The following is a 27,960-nucleotide window of genomic DNA, read 5'->3' as shown; positions in this document are numbered from 1 at the left end:
TTTGAGGGACCGCATCATGAAGAGAGACTGAGAATTAGACCAACAGACGAAACGGATAAAATTACAACACACCGTTACGTACTTCAATAACACACCTGTGCTCCCCCTATTTTAGAAACCACTACCGCCGCCCATTGTAAACGATAGCATTAAGACATTGTGACTAAACCAGGTTTCAACCTGCACAACATCTATTATTATTATTATTGATTAAATATTTTCCAGTAATAGAAACATGCACATTGCTGAATTGGATATTATTTGGGACATGCATGTTTGTTGCATGTCTGTACTGAGAGAAATCCCATAAAGACCACAAAAAGAAAAGGTTTTATATGGAACTTGTTAGTGTGGCAAACAAAATCTTCAGCTTTAAATTCAGATGTGTCCAGAAATGTGTTTTAATCTTTTCCAGTATTCCTGGAACCTCAACATGGAACGTTTAATCATTAACATACAGCGCTCTGGCATTTTTACGTGCTTGTGCAGCTCCTGTGTTCTTCCATTCAAGCCCCTGGGGTAGACTGACGGTTCTACAAAATGACTAAATATGCACTCATTCGTCAAATGCCTGTGGTGGCCAACAGCATGACATTACAGCGTTAGTTCAGAAATGTCCGTTTTTTTTCTTTCTTTTTTTTTTTTCTTCTTTTAACATAATCACAGCTGTCAGACCTGATGATTTTCAGACTCGCAGGTTTCAACGCGCAGTTTAAGCGTATCTTACTGGCACAAAATTACAGCGTCGTAGTAGTGCAGTGAACTATGAAGTGCCTTCATTTAAGTAGAACGTTACTCAGGTTCTTCACAGACGCACGGGACACAGTTATTGCGCATAACAAAAGTACAGATTTTATTTGCAGCGTACTTTCTACGATCCCACAGACTTCTCCACATTCGTATTGATGCATTTAAATGCAACGTTTTTATCGGCTGTTTCATCAAGGTCATCTCGTCTATGACCTAGATTCATTCGCTGATAAAAACGAAAACAAAGCACCCTTCTTCCAAGAGCGTACGACGGTTTGCTCGGAAAGGAAGCGCTCACGCACGCTTTGCTCTTCCGCCGTTTAATAAGCTGAATGATTCGTGTTCGTGAATTCAAGTTTTTAGAATAGGTTACAATCTGCTTAAAGATTTCTTCTCGTCCAGCGTAGAAGTGGTCTAATTTGGGTTTAACGTACGATCGGTCGTGCACGATTAGCCGTTTTTAAGGTTGCACACGTCGTTAGACGCTAATAATTGTAATAATCAACAGACACAACAGCTGTCACTATTGGGAAGATGTTTTTGTATATTATATTATAATCAAAATATGTGCGTTATTGCAAGGGAAAGGTTTTTAAATGCAGGGGCAAATGCTGCCAGTCGCCGCAGGAGGTTAATTACATTGTTTAGAATTGTGTATTGGCCATTTTCTTAAAAGACAAGGCTGTAATTGGGGTAAATTGACATGACAGGACAGTTCCATGCCTGTACTATCAGAAATCACATTACAAAATCCCAGCACCAGTTTTTTTTTTTTTTTTTGTTAATTAATTTGTAAATTCCCACCCACTAGCTAGTTCTCCCCATGACATGGCCGCTACCGATCAGGGAGGGTGAAGACCAGCACGTGCTTCCTCCTGAACTGCCCCCACTTTTTCTTTTTTTTTTTGCATTGATGCTTGTGTAACATCAGAGGGCACCTGAACCCACACTTGAACTCTTAACCACGGATGAACTCCCAATCTCCAGACGATAGGGCAAACACAATTTTTTTATTCATCATCCATCTTCAGTAATCACAACATCCTGGTCAGGGTCGCACCGGAACGCTAGCTGGGAATACGCCAGTCTGTCATTGTATGGCGCACTATGCACACAAACATCCGCTCATTCGTTCACAGCTAGGGGACAATAGCCGGTTTTCAGGAGGTGTGAGGAAACCAGAGAACCTCAGGAAACCCATATGGACACAGGAAGAACAATGCAAATCTCCTCACAGATAGTAATCCGAGCTCTGGAATCAAACTGGAGCTGTGAGCTTGTGGTGCTATGAGCTGTGCCACTCCATTTAAAAAAACAAACAAACAAACAAAACAAAAACAAAAAAATAGTAATTATAAAATCTTGACCAAACTGAGTCATTTCTTCCGTTAAAATGAATATTAATTTGTGATTATTCCAAAAAGGACATTTGAATTCCGAAAAGAAGTTTGTTTCAGCACTTCTTTTAAAGGTCATCCCTTGCAGGGTATCCGACATGACATGGCCAAAGCTTACACGCATGATTGCTCTACTCTTCTTCTTTCTGCAAAAACTCTCTCATTTCCTAGTTGTTATTAATGTCTATGCATGTGTTCTACATTGCATTTATCTTGGGTTGCTTGTATTATTTAATGTAGTCCTTGTGAATGTCCTTGGGCTTTGGTCGTATCTAAATGAATCGTTTTTATTAGTTATAAAATCCGAGAGGAAAGCTGTGTCGGCTGTCTAATTGACCCCTGTAGAGAAATTCCTCCACTCCCTGCCACTCTGTCATTTTGGCCAGTTTTTACTTTGCTCGGCCTAATTAACCAAGGCGATGTGGAGTCCAGCAGCCGTTTGGGGAGTCCTGGTGAACTGCTGAAGTGTTGTTGCACCATGGCCCTGTCCTCCACTCCACAACTCCATCATTAGTGGCAGTCCCAATGGTACTCCCACTGCTAATGTGGCAGAGTGTGTCATCCACCAAGGCTAGCTTCTTGCTGTAGAAAGCAGCGAGCTGTCAGTCAGAGCTCGGAACAGGCTGTGCGGGTTTCACCTCGTCAACCACGGCATCCATCTTCCTGACAGGCTGAGTAGAGAGTCCTGCTGGGCCAGGGCGTACAAACTCAATCGTGCTTCCCTGGATCCGCACGTCCCTCTCAGCCAAGTCCACGTTCTCTGATCAGACAGAGAAAGCTCTGCTTTCATCTTTCCCACCATTTCATGTTTGGAAGATGAGTCTGCAAACATAGCGTTTTAAGATATCAGGATAGAGATATTATTGTGTACAAGATCCTACCGCTTTGCAGACTTCAAGCGTCCCCCAAGACTGTTGTATTCTAACTCTTGGAATGCAGAGCCTTCACTTGTGTTTGCTTCTCTCTCCCAGCCTTGTTCTTGTTAATGAGGTGAAGAAGGGTAGGGTGGGGGATGTAGATAGAAAGCATCCTGCCCCAGCCACTCGCTCTCCCTTGTGTAAGGCTTTGTGGGAGCGACCAGCAGTTCACTGGGGGGCAACGGCTTCCAACCGAGCTGAATGAACACAGATGGGCCGTGTTCCAGGGCCGCAATCAAAGCAAACATCCACCCTGGCCCACCGACACGCTCATAAACATGGCTCTTATTTCACATTGGGGGTTCAGGGTTAAAAAAAAAAAAAAAAAAGACCCTGCGATTGCGACCCTGAAATACCCCCCCCCACCCCCCCCCACCACCACCACCACTCTTGAGCACATTTATTGGCCGAGGCTGTGCTGAAAAGCTAAGGTGAGATTTGTGCAGCTGATGAGAGTTATTTAAAACATGCATCACGTTCGAATCCGAGGTTTCCGTCAAGCCTTTGATATCCAGATGGAGCGCATAGGCTTTGATAATCCCCAGGGGAGCACTTGCGCGTTTGTGATTTTCATCGAGTTTCAGCGTGGAGCTCTTCAAAAGGCCGACGGTCGGCTTTGTCGCCGCAGCCAGCCTTGTTTCAAGAACAAGTCGAGATGTTATTTTTGTCAATTATGTTCGTTTCACTCAGTATGATCTCATAATCCACTCGAATAGAAAGCCACTCAGATTTTACACAAAGAGGCTTAGCCAGGCACATCAGCTTTCATTGACTGTTAACTCTCGTTTTGTACACGGCTGAACACCAGATTAACTTTAACAGCCATTTCTAACGGAGGGAACGTCAGGCGTGACAGACAGAACCAGATGGAAGGTGAGAACTTTTCCAGAAGCACAGTAGGTTGTTTTGTCTAAAGTTTGTCTCGGGCCACCTTTGAGGAGGTCTTGTTTGTGGCAAGAGGTGAGGTCATGCATACACAAAACTCCACTGGCTGGAACTGAGGAAAACATTTGGCATATTCGATGCTAACCACCAAAATAAATGACCTCATAAAGTCGTCATTTTTTCCCCCCTCTTTTTTTTTTTCTTTCTTAACCACTATTCTCTCTGACTGCAAGTTGAGTATGAAGGGTTCAATTCAACCAGCTATTCAGTTTGATTATGGGCTGCCGCTTCTTCTTATTATTATATTATTAAATTTTTTTACAGTGGGGATTCAATGACTCTCTCTCTCTCTCTCTCTCTCTCTCTCTCTCTCTATTTACATTTATTTATTTATTTATTTATTTTTACTTCTTTTTTTTTTAATCGAACCCAGTACCTGTGAGCTCCAGCTGTTCCTGGAGGTTTTGCATGGTTGCCTCTGTGCACATGGGAGCTTTTCAGTATGCATTAAGCCATGGTTCTGCAGGCAGATTGACTGACACAGTGGCAGCCTCTGAGCCTCTAATAGCTGGACATGTATTTCCTCGTGACTGAGGAATAAATTATGTAAACTTGCCAGTGCCAGTGTTGGACAGTGTTGTATAATTAATGCGCACTCCAACTTGACACCAGTTCTTTCTGTATGTGAAGGAGGCGCTTGAAATATTAATTACGGCAGGACTTTTCCAACGGAGAGAAAAAAACCCCAGCATGGTTGCTTGAAGCACTATATCAAGTCAGTAATGACATACAAAAGAGGAGTGCTGTTATTGGAAAATCATCAATGCCAGGGTGATGTGATGCCACTCTTTTACCTCCCCAATGCTCTGGCTTGTTTTATTCCTCTAATACCACAGCAGTTTCTCAACAGTTACCATTTTTAACTTCTTAAAGAACGTCTTGTTGAATTTTTAACCATTTGTAGGTACGTTTCATGCTATCGAGCATCCACAAGACACTTGGAGTTAGTTCCTGTTATGTTATTACTGATGTCATAACAACTAAAAGCCTGTCTTGAAGACTTGCCCATGGTTATAAACTTACCGATTTGTTACAAAGCACTGACACTGGAGACTCCTTCCATAAACGGATACTTACTTAGACAGCTCCTTACGGTTCTACGTCAACATCCTTGGTAAAATCTGTTTCATTTTAGGTGACTTCGCTGTAACTTATTAAAACAAGTGCATTCATTGAAACCTGGGATTTGAATTACAGCTACTGTCTGAGCTTTTGACCGATCAGATTTGAGAATTCTACAGCGCTGTGGTGTCATGGATATATATTCTGTAACTGGGGATTTAATTATCGATTCAGTCGATTGGTTAAAAATAATGACTTCTAGACTGGTTTGTCGGAGCACTGGTGCAATGCGTGATGTATGCCTTTAGTGAAAGAAGTTGCTTTTTTTTTCTTTCTCTCTTTTCTTTCATGTCTATTCTTTATAAGCCGGATGGTTTTGTTACTGTAGAATAATAGCAGAGAGAGAGGTCATATATCCAGTAGCAATTTCTTTTTCATTATTAAGTGTCCCAGCTGGAACGCCAGCCAGGCGTTTGCTTTCACTGCAGCTCCCATGTGCCCTCTGGCTTGCAGGATATCACCTGCTCGAATTCTTTATTTTCTCCTCCACCCTCATTCATGCTCTCTTGTGTTTACACATGAATGATTTGCATGCAGCCTGTGCGATCCTGTAATGAACACTGTCGCGGCGTGTTATTTTGGAAACAGGCCTCTTCATCTCGACTGTATGTCAGTGCAGGACTTTGTGTCTTTTCTTCCGAAGAAAAGAGAGGAAAAACCTCCCACATGCTTGTGTAAGAGGAGCTGATCTGCTTTCTTTTTCCCCATTACGAACAACTTACTGACTGAGCCCTTTTTGTTTTTTAGCTTAACCCCCCTTTGCGCTCTCTCTCTCTCTCTCTCTCTCTCGCTCTCTCTCTCTCCTTTTCTTCTCCACACAGACATATAGACCAAGCTCCCTCAGAATCAGGAAGTTAGTGCCAATGAAGCCCTTTTTATTTGGCTGAGATTGAGTGCAGCCAAGCGGGCCGGCTGCCACACAGCCACATTAGCACCGCGCCACGGCAGGAGGAGATTGCTCGTCTCGCCTCCTAATTGTGGACAGCAGCTGAAAAGCTGTGGCTCGGCGCGGGGAACAGGGCAGCCGTCCTCGGATTCATCATTCCCCCTCCTGGTTAAGGTTCTGAGCCGCCTTTGTTTTGCAGGGACACGGGTGGGCCATGACTCTCTAGTCCCATGGTGTTTCTGGCACAAGGGTCACTCTCTCAGCCTGCCACACTTCAGCACGGACAATACGAATCTCTCATCGCTGTTCTTTATTGCCGTGACATGCTGCCAACAACCCAGGCCACAGAATAAAATAAGGTGCTTTCACTTATCTGGCACCTTGTCAGCAGATTGTTGCAGCTGCCTTTTATCCTTGTTTTCGCCCGCTGACTTGTTTTTCAGTCCGTGTCCAATGTTAGTGGGGAAAGTGTGTGGGCTGAGGGAAACGCTCTTTAGCTCAGATTGCATCTGACCATCCCGCCATGCTACTTTCATTGGGCCTCACTTAGCAAACTGGACCTGTACGGATTTATTCGTAAACCGTTCGCAGGAGAAATGCGGTTTTCACGAAAATCCAGGAGAAATGTTCGCGTATAAGGAGACTCACTCATGTGAACCAGCTTCCAAAAGCAATCCAAAACAAGTGCGTAAATTAAGACAAATAATACTAGTTTTTCAATTAGAGTGGGGGAAATGAACGGCGCCCTATAAAAGGAGGAGGAGTTAGTCTGCAGGGTCTGTGGTAGCTGATGTGGCTGAGCTGCATTATTGGAAGATTTGGAAGCGCACACACTGTGAGCGACGCTGAACGTAAATCTGCTGTCCCAGGTGATCAGCATATCTACGCGAGTATGAAAAAGATCAGCACTATGGAAACTGTTTTTTTTTTTTTGTGTGTGTGTGTGTGAATCTGGCTGGGATTTTTAACTTGGATTGCACTACCAACAGTAAACGACTGATCTGTGTGTGCCTAAAGCGAACGTGAAATATTCCAGGCTTTTTCAATTATCATGTAATTGGAGCAATCACACAGAGATATGGATTTAGGGCAGTTAAATTCCACAGCTCTAAATCCTAATTACACAGGCGAGGATGGAAAGCAGAGCCTTAACTGACAAATTGTCCGATTTATTCGGAGTATGCATGGGATTTTTAAAAAAAAATTTCCCCCCTTTCTATCCTAGCCAAATACTTAGTCCTGCGTTGTTAGGTTTTAACCACGACCCCCTTCCTCAAGCATTAACTGCATTTTGATTTGAGATTAATATGGAGTATCAATCAAGTCGGTGGTTTATGGCAAATGAGGGGATTGAGGCAGAGCCACCGGATTCAATAAAAAGGAGGCTATAAAGGAGTAGCCGGTCTCTCTGTTGTTAAAGCCTGATGCTCCATTATTCTCACTGAGCCATCGAGCAGTCTGTCACCCTTTAAATAGGCCTCAGCCTACACGCACACACACACACCCACACACACTATGCGCTTTTGTTCTGTCTTTCCTCAGAATTTCTGCCAGCTCAGATTAACCTTATCAAACCCTGGAGTATTCCAAACGCTTGCTTATCTACAGGCCAGGCAAGAATGTATAAACCAGAGATTTCACTAACAGGAATTTAGCACGGCTGCCATGTGGGTGTTTTTTTTTTTTTTTTTTTTTTTTTTTTTTTTTTAAAGACGGAGAAACCTGTTTGGCAGGCGATGTCTGTTTCCCCCGGCTTGCATTGTAATAAGCAATCGTACTGTAATGGTATAACAATACCGAAACAGTTTGTTCAGTTATAAGAAGCCATCACAGCTACACGAACAGCATGAATAGTGCAAGTAAAAGCCCTGAACCATTTTTTCAGCTCCCTTTTTAGAGACCACAGGAGGAGGGGGGAGGGGGGAGGGGGATAAGGGGGTTGTGTTTCCTGACTGCCGAGATGCAATCACAGCACCATCTGATAGCGGAGAGGAAATAAGATGACCCACAGCGCTACCCCGACAGATTAGATAGATGTCACCTTTCTCATGAAAGTGTCAGTCAATTTCGAACTCTGCCGCGTGCTTTCTATCAATTACGACGCTTGAAAAGCCTTTCCTTCCTGAACCAGCCTCATTGTTTCTTTCTCTCTCTCTCTGCAGTATCCTCACATCGGCGACGAGTCCGCCTCTCCATTCGTCTTCATTTGCACCAACCCCCAGGAGCTGCTGGTGAAATTCCCCATGAAAGGGAAACACAAGATCTGTAAGTCCCGCCTGTGCCTTTCATTTGATGACTCGTTCGGTCTCACCCCGAGTCCAATACGCCATTATTCTCCGTTCGCATTCACATAAACATGCACTCGTGCTCGCACACAAGCTCGAGAGTATTGCGAAGGCCCATCTGTTAATGTAAGATACTGCTGAGCTCCTGCCCAGGGGAGCAGGCAGGGTTTAGCTGCAGTCTTCTCAGGATGGATTGGAACCACAGCGAACATCACCTTCGGTGAAATTCACATAAGCTTGTTGCTGTACCGCCGTGCGGCGTATTAGAGCCGTTCTTGAAGCGTCACACTTTTTAATATTGAATAAATTAAACACCCCGGAGTGTCGAGTGCTGCTTTCACATATGTGTGGTTTTTCTTGGTAATGTGTCAGCGATTAGCTGTTAAGATATTACATACAGTTAAACAGCGTGAAGGGTCCATATGATACCAGGAATGGTTTTATTCGTGGAAAATGATCATCATTCCGAATTAACCCTAAAGCAACCGATTCAAAGGGCAGAGCTGTAGAAATGCGACATGGACTGAGCAAAAAGAGAACATAAATACTGGATGTTATAAACTAGTTTATTTATTTAGTCATGTAATCGTTGATTTGGTGCCGGTTCTATGTTCTCTGTTCTCCAAGTGATTTTGGGGATTTCTATACACCTGGCATATTTCTGACCAGAGTTTTATGAGTGCTTGTTTTATTATGTTTTAATATATATATATTTTTTAAATCTCTCTGTCATAATTTTCTCCGTATTCATATGCCAACGTTTCCACTTTAACCGTATTTCCAATCTTTTAGTCTTTTTATCTTTAAAAACAGGTGGAGATTCTGTTCTTTCCACTGATGTGCTCTTTATTTTTCTTCTACACTTGCTTTGTTTATTGTATCGTTCATAAAAGGCTGGGGTTTTTTTTTTTGTTGTTGTTGTTGTTGTTGTTTTTCCCCCAGCTCACAAGTGCATATTTAATTGTAGCGACTCAAAGTGTTCGCTGTAGTCAAACACTCGAAGAACAGATTGGGTGTGAAGTGGTTGTAGATAACGATGATAATCATTCACACCTTTACTCCTGCTAACAGCTCGGAGTTAGTTTTCAACCGGAGCCTAAGGTTCTTTAACATGAGTGGCGCTCCTTTAGAAGTGTAAGGTAAGTCGTAGTGCTGACTTGTACACGGGCGGAGTCGAGCCAAATGTCCGGTCCAGTTCTTGGTTCTGCAGAGAGGACTATTTCGCTGTTTGCACCTCTGGGTAAGCTGTGTGTTATATGCGTACACATGTTGAATTTGATTACACTTCTTTCCCATGCAAGTTGACTTCAAACATATGGGCGGCGCTAGAATCGCCGCATTCATCGGTAAAAAAGCGATCGTTATAGAATCGTAATCGTTAAGGCGTCTTCCCGGAATCACTTTTCTTCCAATTCTTCCGATCGGCGATATTCCCTCTTTTGGCAACATCACTATTTTATCATACAGTTTAATGCTTTAGATAGGCTTGTGTGATTTACTGCATTTTCCTTTCTCTTGATTTTCCGTTTCAAAATATCACTAATGATGTAATCGCCCAGAAATTATGCCCTATAAAAACTTTTTCTGTCTTCCTCCTTTTTTTTTTTTTCCTTTCTATTTTGGTGAAAACCCAAAAGTGCTATGTTTGACTATTCTGATCTTAAATATTTCTGTGGCATCCCTGTACTTGTTGATCTCCATTTACCTTGACAGAAAGTGAGGGAGAGCATTCTTTTTAGACATAACCCTGTATTTGTCTCATATACTGGACATTACAGTACAGTGAAATTCTTATCTTCACATATCCCAGGTTGGTAGGACGTTACGGATGACAGTCATGTCGTGGTGCCCGTGGACGTTAAGGTTAAGGGCCTTGCTCGAGGGCTCAGCTTAGTGGTGCTGGGGCTTGAACTCTGGACCTTCTCATCAGTAACCCAGAGCCAACACGAGCCTACTGAGCAAGTGAAATGGGGGTTTCCAGGAAGCGTTCGTTAATCATGGAGAAACATTTTCGCAGATCAGTCCAGATTATTATGTGGATCACCTCCCATTTTATTGTGGTGAAAAATATTGCTCTTTTGGCTTATTTTTGAGTGGTAAGGACTGAGGTCAGATATGAAAACCTGTGGGGTCCCCTGGGATCAACCAATTAGTTCAAATCCAATGGTTCGTGCGTCGTTCCTCTAAAAGGGGCATACTCTCATACAGTTACGGTTCTGGTAGATGAAATAATTTTGCTGTGCTATCGAGGAAAGAGAATTAAACTGGCTTGGATTTCATCCTAACTGGAATACTATTTGGTCTTAGTTAAAAACAGCTTCAAAAAACCGAGTCTCATTTTAAATGTATACGTTGGGCATTTTCTGCACCAAATTTACGACATATTAAAGGGTTATTAGGGTTATGCTACTGGATTATTAGGGTTATGCTACTGGAACTTACTTGCATATGTAGTTAAATCAACCAATTTGGGGAATGTGTATTGTTGGTATTGTCAGATCTGATAAGAACACCCTCAGGGAAAAATCCCTGTCTGTGTTTATTAGGCGATGACAGCTCTTTTACCTTCACACAGACTCGAGTGGATATAGTCACCGGCATAACAGCTGCAAAAAAGAAAAATAGACTATTTTACACAAATTCATGTCTCAGTTTGCGCGGCTTTTTATTTTATTGAGACATACACTACCGCTCAAAAGTTTATACACTCCCCCCACACACACATTTTAGAATAATAATAATAATAAACAGTGATGGGGAAGTGGTGGCTTAAAGTGGGTAAAGGCTCTGGGTTACTGATCAGAAGGTCAGGGGTTCAAACCCCGGCCAAGCAACCACTGTTGGGCCCTTGGGCAAGGCCCTTAACCCTCAATTGCTCAGTTGTAAAAATGAGATAAATGTAAGTTGCTCTGGATAAGGGCGTCTGCCAAATCCCATAAATGTAAAACTCTGGAGTAAGACAAATGGAACTATGGGAATTATGTTGTGATAAAAAATGCAAAATAAATCTAAATAATTTAGTATTTTGGCGTCTTCAAAGTCGACACGCTTTTCGCCTAGAATTTCCAGAAATGTATTCTCGGCATTTTCTCACCCGATTTCTTGAGGAATTTCCCAGAGATGCTTTTTAAACAGTATTAAAGGAGTTCCCACCGACGCCGGACTCTTTATCGGCTGCTTTTCGGAATATTTCGCTCCGAGTCGTCCGTTTAAAAATAATCATCTTTTGTAAATAAAATGTTCGTTTTCTAAAGAAAGAAACGAATACGTCGGCACGATTTTATTTTTGTCTGCAACACCGATTTTTAAACGTTTAATCACACGCCTTCAGATCAAAAGGTTTTTCAGAGCATGAGAAACATTTCAGTCGAGTGTCCACAAACTTTTGACCGGTGGTGTCGTTTCATTAGAACGCATGAAAAGGCCAAGGCAGCTGCAGTGAGGAGCATGGACACAAGGATTGCATTGATTCTGAAGGACCTTACCAGTGACCCCTGAAATGTATGGCTTTTGTAAGCCACCCTGTATGCTGTGTTTTTACTCCCCCCCCCCATTTGGTTTCAGGTGAATTTTTTTCAATTACTTACCTGCAGTAATGATTTCATGTGACTTTACATTTCTAACACATCATCCAAGTAAAATCCACCATTTTGAATTCGTCTAACGCCAGTATGACTCCCTATTCACGTTGTTTGTTCTCTCCATAGGGTGTGACATAACGACAGTGTTCTACAGGCGTAATGTAAAATGGCTTTTGAAGTGTATCGTATTATAACGTCGTCCGTTGAAGCTACTATGCTAATAGAAAAATGCTAATAGATCCTGGGGCTTTATGTGGAATCCAACTGGTAGCATTTTATTTTTCTCTCTTTGCCAGTCACTAAATATTATTTCGTCCTGTCCTGAAGAAATGCTTGCGCGTAATGGCCTAAAATGAATTACGATCATTTATATGCCGTTATGCTGCGTTTCCTGTGTTTCCAGTCTGCCATAATACCAAAAGTTTAAGTGCATATTTTGCAGAGCTGCCTGCTTTGTCGGAGATGATGATGCGCCAAGAAACTTGGCTGTGAACCAGGTTATTACAGGCATGGCACCCTTCAGCAAGATACTTAATCCAAAGCCGGTGCTGGTCGGCTGCGCGTGCAGCTGACATCTGTAATTCAATTTGGGGTGAAAGTGTCAGCTAAATTATATAATAATACAGAGAGTGGTGCATTATCCTGGAAATGAGGTACTTCATAGAACCGCTGTATTTTTTTTTTTTCTTTCTTTTTCTCCCTTTCCTGAGAATATACTCGAGATTCACATTCTGACACTTAATTCAGAAATTTGCCTTCACTTTATTGGCTTTTCTTCTTCACTTGCTTCTAATTAATTAGCATGGTGTTGCATGGTGTCCTTGAATGGCAGGCCTACAGTGTTTAAGCGTCTTACTGTTCACGTTCGTTACTTTCACTTCACACCGACTTTAAGTGACATTTGGACGTTAGATTTTCCGAACCTCGGTTTTGTGAAGCAGTAGGAAATGTGAGGGAGAGGTTGTGGTCTCTTTGGTCAAATAAAAGTGTAGAAGAGAACCGATTATCATTTATCATTGGAGCGTTGTCCTCCTCTGACATGCGCTCTTTTTTTTGGGGGGGGGGGGGTAAAATCTTATTTTTAGCAATGTTATTAAATCAAATTTGTCTTACGTAAGCATTAAGGATGTGATTGTTTGGGGGTGGGGGAGGGCATACAAAATGACTCTTGATCAAACTGTATAACTTTATTTTTTTTATGCCTTTATATGGTATTATTACCGTTACATTGCTATAATATGTATTTCGGGACATTTTCACGTATGCAAATTTTAGTGAAACGGACTAAATGTTCGGTATTTATCTACTGTAATAGCTTACAGTAACTTACTTAAACGCCCTGAATATTTGGACCAACAAACAAAAGAGGAAAAATTCAGGCTGCAGCACACGAAACTATTATTTATATAATTATCTACTCAACTTATTTAGAGCCGGCTCCATGTGCTTGAGAGATGTGCTTTTGTTTACGTTTTCCAACCACTGAATGTGTTTTGCAAGTACGTTTTTGAGTACGCCCTACACACCCCTTACAAACTATTATCGTGGTTGTGATTTTTGGTTTGTTTAATCACTTGCGGTACCAAACCACACCGTGTTTGACTCATCAGTGGCGTTTCTGCAAGTGGTCTTGAAAGCATATTTTTCTTATATACTGTTTATATGTCGAATGAAAGTTATGTGCTCGTATCTGTTGTCTGTTGACCTGCAAACCATGTCATAAACCGAGTTATGCGCACCAGGTCAGCGGGTATTACAGTAAAAGCTATCTATTAAAGAGTCCTGCTGAGGCTTATGTGAGTAAAGGACACAAAAAGAAAGCCTCAACACAATCCAATCCCTTTGACACGGCAAGCGCTCTCCATTTTCCACCTGCTTTTCATATCTCTAATGGGGCTTTCTCTATCCATTTTGACCTTGTGTCTAGCCCGCTTCACCCCATTCATTCTCATTCTCTCCTAAGCCGCCTGCGCTCTCCAGAGATGTGACCTCTGGGAACCTCAGCCAGGCTGTGCGGGGAGGAATGAGATGTGCAGCGATAACCCGGCAGGCCAGTTGCGGTCATGCAGGAACCGCAGTCGTGTCCTGCCCTCTGTCCATTCCTCTTCAGTTTAGCCAACATTAGGGTCAGGATATGTTATCCGTGCTGGCGCTCTGACTCGAGCGTGGCTCTTCAGCTCATAAAAACCGAGCAGGCAGGAAGTATGGATTGGCAATCAAAGAGGGGGGATGCTTACGGTCTCGGAGCCAGGCTGGGATTATTATCGAAGGAGGTCTACATGAAAGTCCCATCTGCAAGTCCATAGCGGAAATCCATCAGGCGCTGGAGCTCTTTGCTGCCTGAATTGTTGACATTTAGGAGTGCAAAAGCCCGGCGCTCTGAAAATGAAATTCCCATTCAGCGGCTAATAAGAGCCTATTAAAGGCTCCGCAAGCACCCGGGCTTTTGCTTACGAGGCTCCCATATCTCTTTTATTCTGTCATCTCATCCGCGCAGCTGAAGGTCACCCCTGGCCATTCGCCACCACAGCAGACATCCTGACAAGTGGCTCCAGCCATGTGTGAATATTGCAAGCTCAGGTCAGCGATTCTGCTGCATTCTAGTTTTTCAAAAGCTGCATTTCTTCCTTCCTTCCTTCCTTCCTCTTTTATTGGAATCGATGTCGCTGCCATGTCCGAGCGAGCGCGCCCTGTGATATAACGTACACGTTTATAACAGGACGTCCCCGATGTCTAGAGCACAGCTGCTACATTTCCATCTACAAGGCTGACACGATGCTGTTTTCCAGCTGTTTTACTTGAATGTCTGCTTTTAAACTCCTGCCAAAAGGATTTCTTTATGCTAATTTGGCCCTGCTTTCCAGAAAAGTCTGGATGAAAGCCGTTTTTTTTTGTTGTTGTTGCGTAGGCGTAGCATTTTGTTGAATCTTTCTGCTTTGTTTTTTTTTTTTTTCTTTTTTCTTTTTCTTTTTTTTTGCAGCCCATATCTGTGATCAGTAAGCACCAGAAGCTAGAAATAGTAGTAATATTCTTACAGCACAGAGCAAATACGTTCGTTACAAATAACTCCGCCGAGATGTTGTTTAAGGAGCCGAGATCGAAGGAAGTCCATTTGTCACGGCACTTCGCACAACCTCGAGAGCTACGGCTTTCCGAGTACGAAATGAAAGAACTCTGAGAAATGCGTTTTTGTTGTCAGAGGGCACGTATTCATCTTTTAATACACTTACTGGATAGCAAAGTTTTTTGACCACCTTGGCTCTTTCCATTTTTTTTTTCTTCTTCTCCCCTTTCCATAGTGGCCTTGTTTCTTGTCTTCTACCTTTTCTGCCTCCAAACTCATCCGTAGGGAGTGTAAAAAGAAAGAGAGAGAGAGAGAGAGAGAGAGAGCGCTTGTGATTTATTCATGGCTTCCTTTTTTATATTCATGTATTTTCCAGGGCTATCTGGGTGCAGGGGAATTTTCGGCTCCACCAGCTGCCAGGCTGCTAGACAGAAATCAGGTTTCAGCTCTATTGAGCCTAGTGGCAGAGCAAGGCAGGGGGGCGGCGGGCTTTATATATTGCCCAGGAAATGTGCAGCAGACTTCAGAGGTGACAGGCTGTGTTTATTAGAGATCTGTCACACAGCTAATGGGCAGCCAGGAGCAGGCTGGCGCACTAATGTGGAAGAGCAGCGAGCAGGGATTGAAGGGAGGGGAAAGGGCTTCCTGCCTGCTTTCGACCTTTCCTCCAGCACCGCTGACACTGATCCCCGCAAGAAGGGGAAACGCACGTCATTTTAACATCACCACGAGTTTTATGACGCAATAAGCAGGCGGCGAGTGAAATGGAATCATAACGCGACTGCGGCGGCGGTGTAATTTCGGATTGATTTCCCAAATGAATTTGCTACGGTGTTCTGCTCGGCGTGTAACATTTCCATCTCGGTATCGGACAATCGATTAGTTCCGCATGGGAAAGGAAACAGCATAACCGTTTTTCCAAAGCCGTTCACCATGTCCTTAAAACAATCCTATAAGACTTTAATGGCTAAGTACTTTTCCGGACCTCTACGGAACTGATGGATTTATCATATGGCGCACTTGCCGTGCTTGATTAAAGGTATTAAGAGCAGTAGTTTAGATCAGACGGAAATGTATACGGTAGGCTGCCGAGAAGCATGAGCTAGTTAGCTAGGTAAGTGCATTAATACTGACACTAATGAGTATATAAATTCCCATGTAGGGGACAAGTGATTTTTTCCTAGTCCTTATTCCTTTCAACGAAGTCGTCTGCTTTTAAACGGATTATAGTTACATTTAATGTTGTGGAACGTCCACGAGACAAATTAGCTCTTGTTATCACTTGCGTTATATTATACGTTGTATAATCAGTCATTCATTTTTTAGAGGGGGGAGAAAAATGCAACCCACGACGTCACCTGTCCCGAAGAATTTCACGTATTGTAAAACTTACTGACTGTTAGAAAGAAAGGTCTGACAGTGGAGACTCCTTCCATGAATGTTGCTGTTAAATAAGCGTTTTGTTCAAGAAAGCTTCACCATGTCAACATTTTTCTTTGTTAGATAACATGTATGGAGGGGGCTCCATATAAACAGATTAACAAGTCCATACAAGAAACGCTAAAATAATAGAATGAGTGGTTAAGACTGAGCGGAAGGTCGTGAGGTCAAATCCCTGCACTGCCAAGCGGTCACTGCTGGGGCCTTGAGCAAGGCCCTTAACCCTCAAGTGCTCAGTTGTATAAATGTAAGTGGCTCTGGGTAAGGGCATCTGCCAGATGCTGTAAATGTAGACGTACTATAAACCTGTGGGCCAATCAGATTTATGAATTCAACAGCACTGTGGTATAAATATACATACCAAATAAAAACGTCAATAAACATAAAAACAATATTGTCGTGCGAAAGTCAATATTGTGTAGGGTTGGGTTGTTTTTTTTCTTTTTTTCTTCTGGTTGTTGTAGAAAAAAGAAGAAAAAAACCCCACTGGAGACTACTAGCCTGCTGAGCCAACTTGTCTCCCTGACAACTATGAATAAAATCTAATAGAGAACATGTAATCTCATGTAATGTCCCGAGACTCGTGCTACTAATTTGTCCCACCGTATGTGCAGATGAAGCAAAAGAAAAGAAGGTTTGTGTAGACGGACAAGTTAGGAAAAGCGAGGGTTCGACGTGTCGGGGAACTCGACGCAAATAACGCTGTGGAGGTCCTGTGTGGTCGAGCAACGATCCAAGAATGCGGTTGACATTTTGCTTGCGAACTGAAGCAGACCATGACTTATCTCCTTATTACAAGTGCGGGTCAGACCACCGGAGTATGTAAATAAATAATGCAAGGAGACCTTGAGTGGCGGCATCTCCTGCGCTCCTCAGTGTCAGATGTGTGGCGTGACATGAGCTGGCCTTCCATTCATTATCAGTAATGAGGGGATACGCTTAAAGACTCGGGCTCCAGAGAGACTGCGATTATACTGTGTAGAGAGAGGAGTGTAAGAGATGAGCTTTCATGCCAGGGGCTGTGTGTTGGATGCCAGCTACAGTCTTGTGAAAAAATAAGTACACCTCATGGAAATTGTTGTTGTTGATTTTGTTTTGTTTTTTGGGTTTGTTTTGGGGTTTTTTTTTTGGACATATTTGGACAAGCAAACATTTTATTCTCTTGAAACATTGCCTAATAATAAATGGACATTTTGTAGTAATTTTCACAATTTAAATGAACAAAAAGCCAAATCAGTCACATGGAAAAAAGTAAGTACACCCCTACATTTATCACACCTTCAAATCCATAAAATTAGAATCAGGTATTGAAGATTGGGTGTCGGCGATTAGAACCTGTTTAGGGAGTGCAGGTGGAACCGGTCTTATTTATACCCCTCTCATATCTAGTGTCTGGTGATTCCTTTGTTATTGAGGTGTGTGGTGTCGTCATGCCAAGAGTACTGTAACACCTTAAGAAAATGGTACACGGACAATTGTGCAAAACGCCTACAAGAAGTTATTTCTACTAAAGGGGGCGATACTAGCTTCTGAGGCCAAGGGTGTACTTACTTTTTCCACAGAAGTTGCTGTTGAATAAATGATTGAAAAAGCTAATTTTCCATGTGGTTCTGTAAAGTATACCGACTTTAGTAATAGGCACTGTTTCAAATACGATAAAATGTTTGCTTGACCAAATATGTCAACAAAAAAAAAAAGAGCCAAGAATTTCCATGGGGTGTACTTATTTTTTTTTTCCCCACATGACTGTACCACATTAATATCTGTGGCTTAATTTTACTGCTGTGCTGCAAATCCTAGATGACCGTGTTTGAATTTCAATTACGGCATATCAGCGTAATGAGGCACCTATCTTTACTAGGTTGGGAGTATTTTTTTTTTTTTTCCCACTCTGTTTGTTTTTAGGCTCACTGCTCTTCAAAACTTTGTTACTGGAAGCGAGGAGCTCTCGACTCGCTGGCCTGAGCCTGTGCCAAGATGGCCACTTAAGCTCTGATTAAAAATTAATGCTCGAGTGAGAGAGAGGCAGATAGAAAAGAGGTGGAGAGGGGGGGAGGTGGCGATTATGCGATGGGAAGAGCGGCAGAACACATGGAGCCTAGCTGTTAGGCTCTGGTTTCACTTAAAGCCTGTTTACGCTTTAGGCTTTTGAAGGAGTACATTGCAGGATCACGCGACATGCAATACTATCCCTGATGTTCAGTGTACATGGAATTACTAACAGCACGGCGCATTTTGTCATCGAAATTGGCTCGGAAAGGCATTTTCCATCCTCGGTCTGAAGTCAGACACGCTGTTGTACTAACACGACATCCAGGAATCGTGTATTTCATTTTAGGGCACAATAGAAAGCTCTGTTATCGGTCCTTATTTACTCTGCAACAAAACACACCAAAGCCTCGACTTTGCGTCTAACCTCCTCCTCTTGGTCCTCCTCCACAAAAGCAAGAAGCGAGAATAAATACGGGACTTTGTATGACCCCCCACCATCTTCTTTAGAAAGAATTCAATAACAAATCATCTTTCATTGATGGGCCGAATGTGCGAAGCAGAGGTCAAGTCTGTAGCAAAAGTTTCCCGGCATGCGTGTGAACCATGGCATTGTGCAGGATCGCTGGGATGAATCACCAACATGAATGAGGGGGGTTGGGGGTTCCCTTTACGCTACTTTTCCTGTTTCGGTGGGTGTGAAAGGCCCTTTAGAGGCCCTTTAGAGAGTCCTCAAAGCTGTGTTGTGCTCGCCTCTCTCCATGCCCACCATGAATATTGCATTAACACATTCCCCCGCCGTACACAGGCAGAGCAGGCTCGCTCCCACTGCGAGCATACTCCTGTGTGCAACGTGAGGCTTTCACACATCGCGCCTGGTCTTCGTTTAGCATCCGCCAGGCTTGTAACCTGCCAGCAACAACAAGCCTATATAATGTCTGTTAACTGTGGCAGGATGCTGTGGCGTTAGCACATTGCACTGATTTTACACCATGCCACATATTGCTCTGTGCCCCAGGCGATGTTTAAAGCTTGTGACAGGAAATGAAGCTTAAAAGGAGAAGGAGCACTGTTTTTAGGGTTGAAGTAACCTCACTGTGTTGTCTTACGAGATCAAATTTCAAATCTTGCTGATAATGAAGTAGAAATGACTACTTTCGTTGATGTGGAGGGGAAAAAAGACATGAGGTGTTTTCAAGCTTTGTGCGAACACTCAAGTCCGCACCCAGGACCGGTTCTGGGCTTGGTTGGGGGAGGGGCTGAAAATGCAGGTTCGCTCGTGTGAAGTTTCTTCCGAACCATGGATTGATTGAGCAATTCCGTATGTCACGTTTGTGCAAAGGTTTGCAAACTGGTAGGCAGTAGGTTCATCCGTTTCCCTTTGGTACCAACACTCAACTGGCAAAGATCAATGGATGCATGACATGCCATCATGCCGGAATTCCTACAAACCAAGAAACGTTATTGTATAATAAGACTTTTAGCCAAGCATGCTGGAACGAGACGTGTGTTTTACAGAATGTTCTCGGTAAGCTAATTACGTTGCCCCAATCCTGTGAAAGTCTGGGTTTCTAAATCAGTAAGGCATCCCATCTCCTCCACTGACCTCCTTCATAATAACCCTTTCCTTGCTATCACGAAACCTGAACAGGAAATGGACTGACGAGTTGAACCAACCATGTTGGTTGGCATGCAGTGACGAGAACAGATAACTTCCATACCTTGATGCAGCAGCGAATCCCAGACTAGCATTTTCAAGAGTACCCAGGGATCGGTTCTCTGGACTGCTCCTGAGATCGAAATCCGCGTTCTCATTTCACCAAACAGACCGAACCTTCAGGAATCACGTCCCTATAGAGAATTGGGAGCAGTGGAGCAATTTATCAACTCTGGTGATAGGGGTGGTCTGAACTCCACTGATGCTATACATAGAGAGCTCCATTTTCCTCCCATTTATGAGATGATGGTGATCTTCAGCTTGATTAATGAGTCGAGTGACATCAGCATGGGCCCGATCAATTTTCATTGCTTTACACTCGTTAGCGTGAATACAGGTCATGCCCAGATCCCCACTCGGAGATTCAGGCACCTCCTGCTCCCTCCTAGCTCTTGATGAGCTAATCTTTGGTGGCTTACCTTCTCCCTTGTCTTTTATTACACAGCAATTTTCTGTCCATTAACAGTGGTATCGTGCACTAGACATCTCTGAGCAGTGGACACTTGCTAGCACGGACAGCAGAAGAAGAAGCACTCTTTCCCTCGAGAGACAGACGAGCAGGGTAAATTCTGCGGCCTCTCTGTTTATTATGGTGTAATCTTTTTTGACATGCTTTGTCATGTGCTGTCCTTTGCAGAAAATCAAGCTGAGGCTGCAGTTGGAGGAAAACTCCATCCTGAACGTCTTGCATGTGATTCTTCATGATTAACATCCGATCTTCAGAGGCGTCCGAGATTTGTTTCGTATCGATCATCAACACGTATTTTCACTTAACGGTTTCCTACATTACGGTTTCCACAGTCATGTTTGACTACCTCTTGATGGTGGTGCTGGTGGGATTTAGCCTCTGTCTAAACAGAGCCATGCAGCAGCACTTTAGATCTTTAGTCTTCCCAGTTCCCTCAGAACACTCTGCTCAAACAGATCAAAGCTTTCATGCTAATACCACCGTCAACACCGTCACGCTAGTCGTCTCCTAGATCGCTAACTAGCTGAGCCGATACTTTGTTGTAACTTGGGGAAGTGGGAAGTAGTTAAGACATTGGACTACTGATGGGATGCTTGTGAGTTCAAATCCCAGCACCAACAAACTGCCCCTGCTGGGCCCTTGAGCAAGGCCCTTAACCCTCAACTGCTCAGATGTATAAAAAAAAAAAATTAGATGAATGTAAGTCGCTCAGGAGAAGGTCATCTTCCAAATACCAGAAATGAAATGAAACGTATAGCTGCATTGCATTCTGGAACTGTGAGTCCGGCATTTACGTCAACGTCTCTACTAGAGATCTAACCTAGATTAGTTTTTTTTTGTTGTTGTTGTTAACGACTTTGAACGTAGCCGGAAAATGACGAGTGAGAAAAGAAGCCCTCATTTTATACGAGCTAACCTGACCATTATCGCTTATGTTTTGAGATCGTTGAAGTCTTTTTTTTTTTTTTTTTTTTTTCTTGCATTAAACAACATTGTAACTGTGCTATGTAAGGGGAATAATACAAATACATCAGCAACCAAGATGCTAGCACTTGAATCGCTAAACACGGATTCGATGAAACATTTACTGCTTACAGGAGGGGTAGCAGTGAAGGTTAGGCGAAGCTCCATCCTGATTTCCCTACTATCCTCTCTCCTCGGTTGCTTGGCAGCCAGCCAAAAGCCTGGGCTGTTATGGGATGTGTTGCTTTGTGCAAGGCTTCAGCTATGGCAGGAATTTCCCCTGAAGTCTGCTGCAGTCAGTCCCAACGTGGCAGCCCCATGCCTTTAATTAAGCTCCCACCCTCACAGAGAATCCACTTCCAGCCACTTCGGACTCGCAGTTTGAACGTAGCTGCAGACCTGGTCTCACGTCCCTGTTAAGCAATGAATAGATGAAGACGCAGTCCCTGGTCGCGACTGCAGTAATTAGAGAGCAGTTGCGTTTATATTTGGAAATGCATGTCTGCTTGTTGCTGGAGAGAGACAGAGGCTGAAAATCCGCTGCAGCTGCATCGGTTGTTTTATTGGCGCTTATTTTAACGGCGTAAAGGCAAATGAACGAATGATCGGATATCAGTTAAATTTTAAATTTACACTGTTCTGGCTATAACTCGATGAGGAAATAATCCAAAATAATATCATTGTAATCCTAGGGAGGAAAACCCCTGGGTTGTACCACAGATTGTTGGTCAATAATGAATACAAATTGTGATCATTGGTGAATTGCTGTGGTGTAAGAGGAATAAAGCGCTTTGGGGTGTGGTGTTCTCACTTCAAGGTGGTAAGAGTAACACCAATTGGTATCACACTACACCATCGTTGATTATTTTCCTATAACAGCACACCTCATCCTGTATTATGCCTCAAGTATGCTACACTATTACACTTTTTCATGCCTTGTCACTTGTGTAAATCATGATTGATTGAGCTCCCAGTGTATTCTGAAAGACACACACACACACACACACACACACACACAGACACAGACACATTTATCTCCAGATCTCTGCCTTGAAGAATTTCGAGATGAAAAAACAAAACAGTACTGAGTGCCTCATTGTGCGGGGTTTTTTTTTTTTTTTCTTTTTCCAAACCTGCTGTATAATTAGCCAGCGCGTTATTATTTTTTCCCCCCTCCTCACTCATTTTCATTCTAAACTTGCCATTGTGGGTCCCCCCCCCCCCCCCCCCCAATAACCATGTTTACTATTTACACTGGGAGTTCAGAGCACATCCACCTCCGTCGAGGGTCAAAGCTCCCAGCGGGTTAATCCACAGCCTGATCTGCTCGGCTCTGCTGTCTTTGTGCCACGGAGCGGGAGGATGGAAGACGGAGGACTGGAAGGGGGGAGGGGATCAGCCGAGCTCTCATAAACACTCCGCTCACACTCCTCTCCCCTATCCCCATGTATGGACTAGTCTTTTCTCTGCACAAGAGGCCCGCCGAGCTCGTGTTTACGCTTTAACAGCTATACGGGTACATAAGGCAGAAAACACATTGTCAGGGTTTTTTCTTTTTTTTTCCTTTTTTTTTTTTTTTTTTGGAAGTGCTTCAAAATGTCAAACCGTATCACCCAAATTACAATGACAATTCCAGTTTTACAGTTTGCATAGAGGATTAATAAAGAGCGAAGCAAATCTCCATGGCAACACGTCTATCCACGTTTCTTTCGGCGCAGTCTCACTCTCTTTGACGTGTTTGCTCTCAGCTGCTTCTGAGGTGAGCGCCGTGCTCCACAGATGGACTCCGTGAGCGTTAATGTGTTGTGGCGTGAGATTGGCAGGCGTCCAGGAGCCGCTCATCGAGGCAGAGCCGAGCTCACTCTGCCTCGATCTGCCTCACGTCACTGTTTATTCTTCACCGCAGTGCAGCCGAGCACCTGAGCTCGATTCTAGAAAAGTGCGCTTACACTCGACTCCAGCTGATCCTTTCCAGTCTCCTTTCTCTACTCTCCATTCATCGTCCATTACTTTCTCAAATACACCTCCCTTTAAAAAAAAAAAAAAAGAAAAAAAAAAAAAGACCAAAAACGCTTATCTTTCTTACCCCGGCTCCCGTTTTGATAATTATCACGAGCAGCATTTAATTCTGCTCTCTCTCTCTCTCTGCAAGGAGCCCTAGAGGAGCCGATCTGACCTAGTTTCTGTGTGAGCCCACATTCAGAGAGGCTAAAACCATGTTTCCTGCGTCTTTGTTATGCCTTGTTAGCAAACAAGCAACTGTGTTTTGCTCCTCTGATGAGCTGAAAGGCAGAACATTATTTAATCCACTCTATAGTGAGAGTACTCTGGTGACGGTATGTGGATATGAATATAAAATATGCAGAATTTGTTTGTTTTTTTTACAGAACAAATATGACACTCATTAGTTCTTTAATTAACTAATTCTCATTAATCTTTCGAAAATAAATAGTTTGGAACATGTATTGAATATTAGGCATGGATAATTTACTGATAAATTCAATAACGTAAAAGCTCCAGTGTGCGTCCTAGTCCCACGTTTTGGTTGCCCGGAAACCAGACTCGGCTACAATCTGTGAACTAATATTTCGCAAGCTAGTTACAGTAGTGCTTGAAGGTTTGTCTGCATGAATATGACCTAAAACATCCCTTATTTTAGGTCATGTTTTAGTTTTTAGGCCTTCTGGGGTTCTTCTGTGACCTCACAGACTATTACACGTCTTGCTCTTGAATTGATCTGTGGATTGGTGGAGTCCAAACTCTCTAGAGATGGTTTTGTAAACTTTTCCAAGCCGAAGATCATCATCAAGTCTCTTTCTGATGTCCTCAGAAATCTCCTTTGTTCGTGCCATGATACACTTCCACAAATATGTTGTGAAGATCAGACTTTGATAGATCCCTGTTCTTTAACTAAAACAGGGTGCTCACTCAGACCTGATCGCCATCAGGGTTTGAAAACATCTGCCTGTAATTTCACCTTCAAATTAAACTGCTAATCCTATAGGTGCACATACTTTTGCCACTCACAGATATGTAATATTGGATCATTTTCCTCAATTAATAAATGACCAGGTATAATATTTTTGTCTCATTTGTTTTAATTTGGTTCTCTCTGTCTGCTTTTAGGACTCGAGTGAAAATCGGATGATATTTGTGCAGATGTATAGAAAATTCCAAAGGGTTCACAAACTTTCAAGCACCACTGTAGCTATTTAAGTGCCCTAATAAAGACTACGTGAAACCGACATGTTTATTGTTATCTAATGTAGCACCTGGTGTTTGCGACCACAACAAAAAGTCATCGAACGATTCCGGTTGGAGGCGTTCTGATGCGTTTTCTTCTCGTATCACGAGTAAAAAACATTATACGAGTAGCTTGTTTATTTTCTCTCCTTATGTCTAATTGATATGCAATTAACTGTGACCGCACGTAGGATGTAGGAGAGTTGCTCACTGTTTCACACCTGCGTGATTCCGAAAGAGATCAGCTCTTTCCGCTAATTAATCCACCTAGTAAGAAGCAGCATCTAGATCACGCTTGGGCTGATGTGTGTAGTGCAGCAGGTTGTGTGATTCGAAGTCAAGTTTAAGTCATCGCTACAAACTAAATTGTTTATCAATACCTCAATATGGGGGTTTTTTTTGTGTGTTTTTTTTCTTTTTCCTTTTTCTGTTCATTGCACTGACATGTCCAACGAGCTATGAATACAAAAACAAATAGCCTGGAAAGGACCCTGCATATATCAGCTCGCAATATTGATTATCCCTTTCAACATTTTGTTCATTTAAATGCAGTTGGACATCTTTAAAGGTGAGAAACAAAATGATTTAGAATCTTACCACGATTAAACTGATTGAACTGCTGGTTGTCTACATTTTCTGTGCTGAATCACCGCTGATGACGATCGAGTCCAGAGATGGCGAGGCTGATTAGGAAAGAGGACCCGCCATCAACTTGGGTATCCAAAAGAATCCATTTGGGATCTGATTTGAAAAGCATTGTTTCACTTAACTCTCAAGCCTAGACTGAAAACTATTCAGTTCGCCAACAAGTCCAGTCATTATAATGCATTAAAGCCAGAACTTGTTCTGAATCCCGCTTCACTATCGGCTAATCGTGATCTGGTTGACGGTAGAATTTTTTTTTTGACTATTCGCTTTGGATGACGAATATGAATACATCACTCCTAGCACCTGATTAACCAATACCATAAAAGCAGTATGCACACAGTCGTCTGGCTTTGGTGGGATTGTTCGGCACGACCGGTCAAACGTACTCGTGAAAGGCATGGATCCACGTTGCTAATTCCATCAGTTATACACGGCACAGCTAATGCAGGATCGCTGTCAGAGCAGCTTTTAAAGCCATTTACTTCCCTTTACTCTGAAGGACATCCAACCCTCCCCCCAGCATAATGTCTTTCTCGCATATAATGACACAACCCTCTGTTAAAACAGTCACAGCATTACGTACAAAAAAAAAAAAATCAATCTATCCTGATGGCTGATAGGTAGTTCCCTTTGTGGCTCTTAGCTGGAAATTGGAAGCAGGGCAGGATAATTGATTAAGCATCAGGCCACTTTTACAGATGATGGATTCCAGGAGTCGAACTGCTTACTTCTCGTTTCTAAGGTGGCGAGGCGTTGGGGTATCGGTCATTTTCACCAAGCACTTGTAGATTTAAAGGATTTGTGAACCCCATGCCGCCAGAGGCGTGCGAAGCTGATCTGTTTCCAAACAGCCCTGAGAATTCGACGTTCCAGAGAGCACAAGAATGCCCCCCCTCTCCTCCCTACTGCACCTTCGCCCCTCGTTGCGGTTGTGATAAGATGAAAGGTTTGGATGACAGTTTTGCGTGTTGGCAGTCGTAATCTGAGCTGGGATTGCAGCCGCTCCTGTTTGGCCATTAGCGCAGACTCGGTACTGAGTAGTCAGTAATTTCCTGTTGATACGGCGAGACATGGATTGAATTGTTAACGTTAATGTTTTAGCGTATATCACGACAGAAAACCATTTATCATCGCCCACTACCTCCACCGAGGGTTATTAGCTTATATGTGTGTGAGAGAGAGAGTGTGAGTGTTTGCTCAGATCAGAGGCACAGAGTCCCTGAGAGCTCCTACAGGGAGATGTCAGATAGAACCAACCAGCTGCGTATGGCTTCTGGCCACGTGTGCGGCTCAATTTCCATTTTTATTAACAATCCCGTTCCCTCTTTCAGCTAGACGGATGGACGGGGGCCGACGGATCAATGTCACTCTCCCCTGCAGCATGCCATAGTGTGTGTGTGTGAGAGTGAGAGACTATGTGTATGTGTATGTGAGTGCATGCCTAACTGCTTCTTGCCCTTTCCTGCACTGCTTTGCCCAGAGGGAGTGACACACTGAGTGATTTCTGTGTGCTATCTCTCCATGCTTCTTGTTCCAGGGAAAGCAGTGTTTGTCAGTGCTACACTGTAGCGGGTGGTTGTTTTTTGTTTGTTTGTTTGTTGTTTTTTTAGCCCCCCTCCCCGGCTAGACCAAGAGCTAGAGCTAGAAGCGGCTTGTTCGCAGAATCATTGCATTAAAGTTGAGCGAGTTGTAATTCTCAAAAATCTCAGCACAAAGAAGCAGCAAGCACATAGAGGGAAGGGAGGGGGTAGAGCACAAGTGTGCAAATGGGAGTCTCTTCCCTGCTGGGTTTGATTCATGTTTGCATATACAATCGAGAGGCCCTGATAGCTGGTATCCCACGAGCGATTTCCCTCCGACACGTCCAAACAGAGCGGCAGATCAAACTGCAACGGGTTCAGCAAGATTCACGAGTTAAGAGCCAGCGGGGCTTTGCGCACCGCTCTCCGAGACATCACAGACTCTCTCCTGAGATTGAGCTGTGAAAGAGGGCTGCTGCTGAATGCTAAGTGTGTTCGGCAAGTCCACTCCTTGCCTGAGAGGAAAGAATAGTTGTTAAAAAACTGACACGCTGCTCAATTTCCTGCCCATCAACAGTTACATTCTACGATTTCCATCTGCATGTGTTGATGCGTCGGGATTGTCATTATTTTCCAGCCATAGTTGTCCACCCTGCAATCTGCTTGCTCATTCGTTCATACGCGCACGCGTTCACAGATGTCTCCGTTTGCCCTTCCAGCAGGGGAGCTTGAGCCGGACTTCCCCCTAGAGAGCAGCTGATCGTTAAGCAAGCGCTGCCTTGAGAGTGCCGAGCACACAGGAGCACCTTGTGACCTCTGACTCTCTGGAGAGGGGTTACCGGGAGTCGGGCAGAGAGAAAGCGCGAGTGAAAGAGAGTGCCGCTGGCTCTGGAGCTTTAAGATTCTCTGCGAGCTGTCATCACTGACACATTTCTCCCTCTGCTCTGCTGCACAGATATGCAAATCCGGCCTCTTCAAAATGCAGCACACTAGATCAGCCTCAATTTATTCCTCTGCCTCTCTC

At 43.4% G+C, this 27,960-nt stretch overlaps 1 protein-coding gene across 1 annotated transcript in view; it reads left to right on the top strand.

The window, feature by feature from the left end:
• Positions 1-27,960, top strand: part of trip4 (thyroid hormone receptor interactor 4) — a 69,204-nt gene that overhangs the window by 25,191 nt on the left and 16,053 nt on the right. The window contains exon 12 of the mRNA XM_017478775.3: positions 8,180-8,282. Within this exon, the coding sequence (XP_017334264.1) occupies positions 8,180-8,282 (103 nt within the window). The remainder of the gene's footprint in view (positions 1-8,179; positions 8,283-27,960) is intronic.

This window comes from Ictalurus punctatus, chromosome 10 (assembly GCF_001660625.3).
Source record: "Ictalurus punctatus breed USDA103 chromosome 10, Coco_2.0, whole genome shotgun sequence".
Classification (NCBI taxonomy): Eukaryota; Metazoa; Chordata; class Actinopteri; order Siluriformes; family Ictaluridae; genus Ictalurus; species Ictalurus punctatus.
Note: the sequence above shows the minus strand (reverse complement) of the source record. Positions and strands in the feature narration are given on the sequence as shown.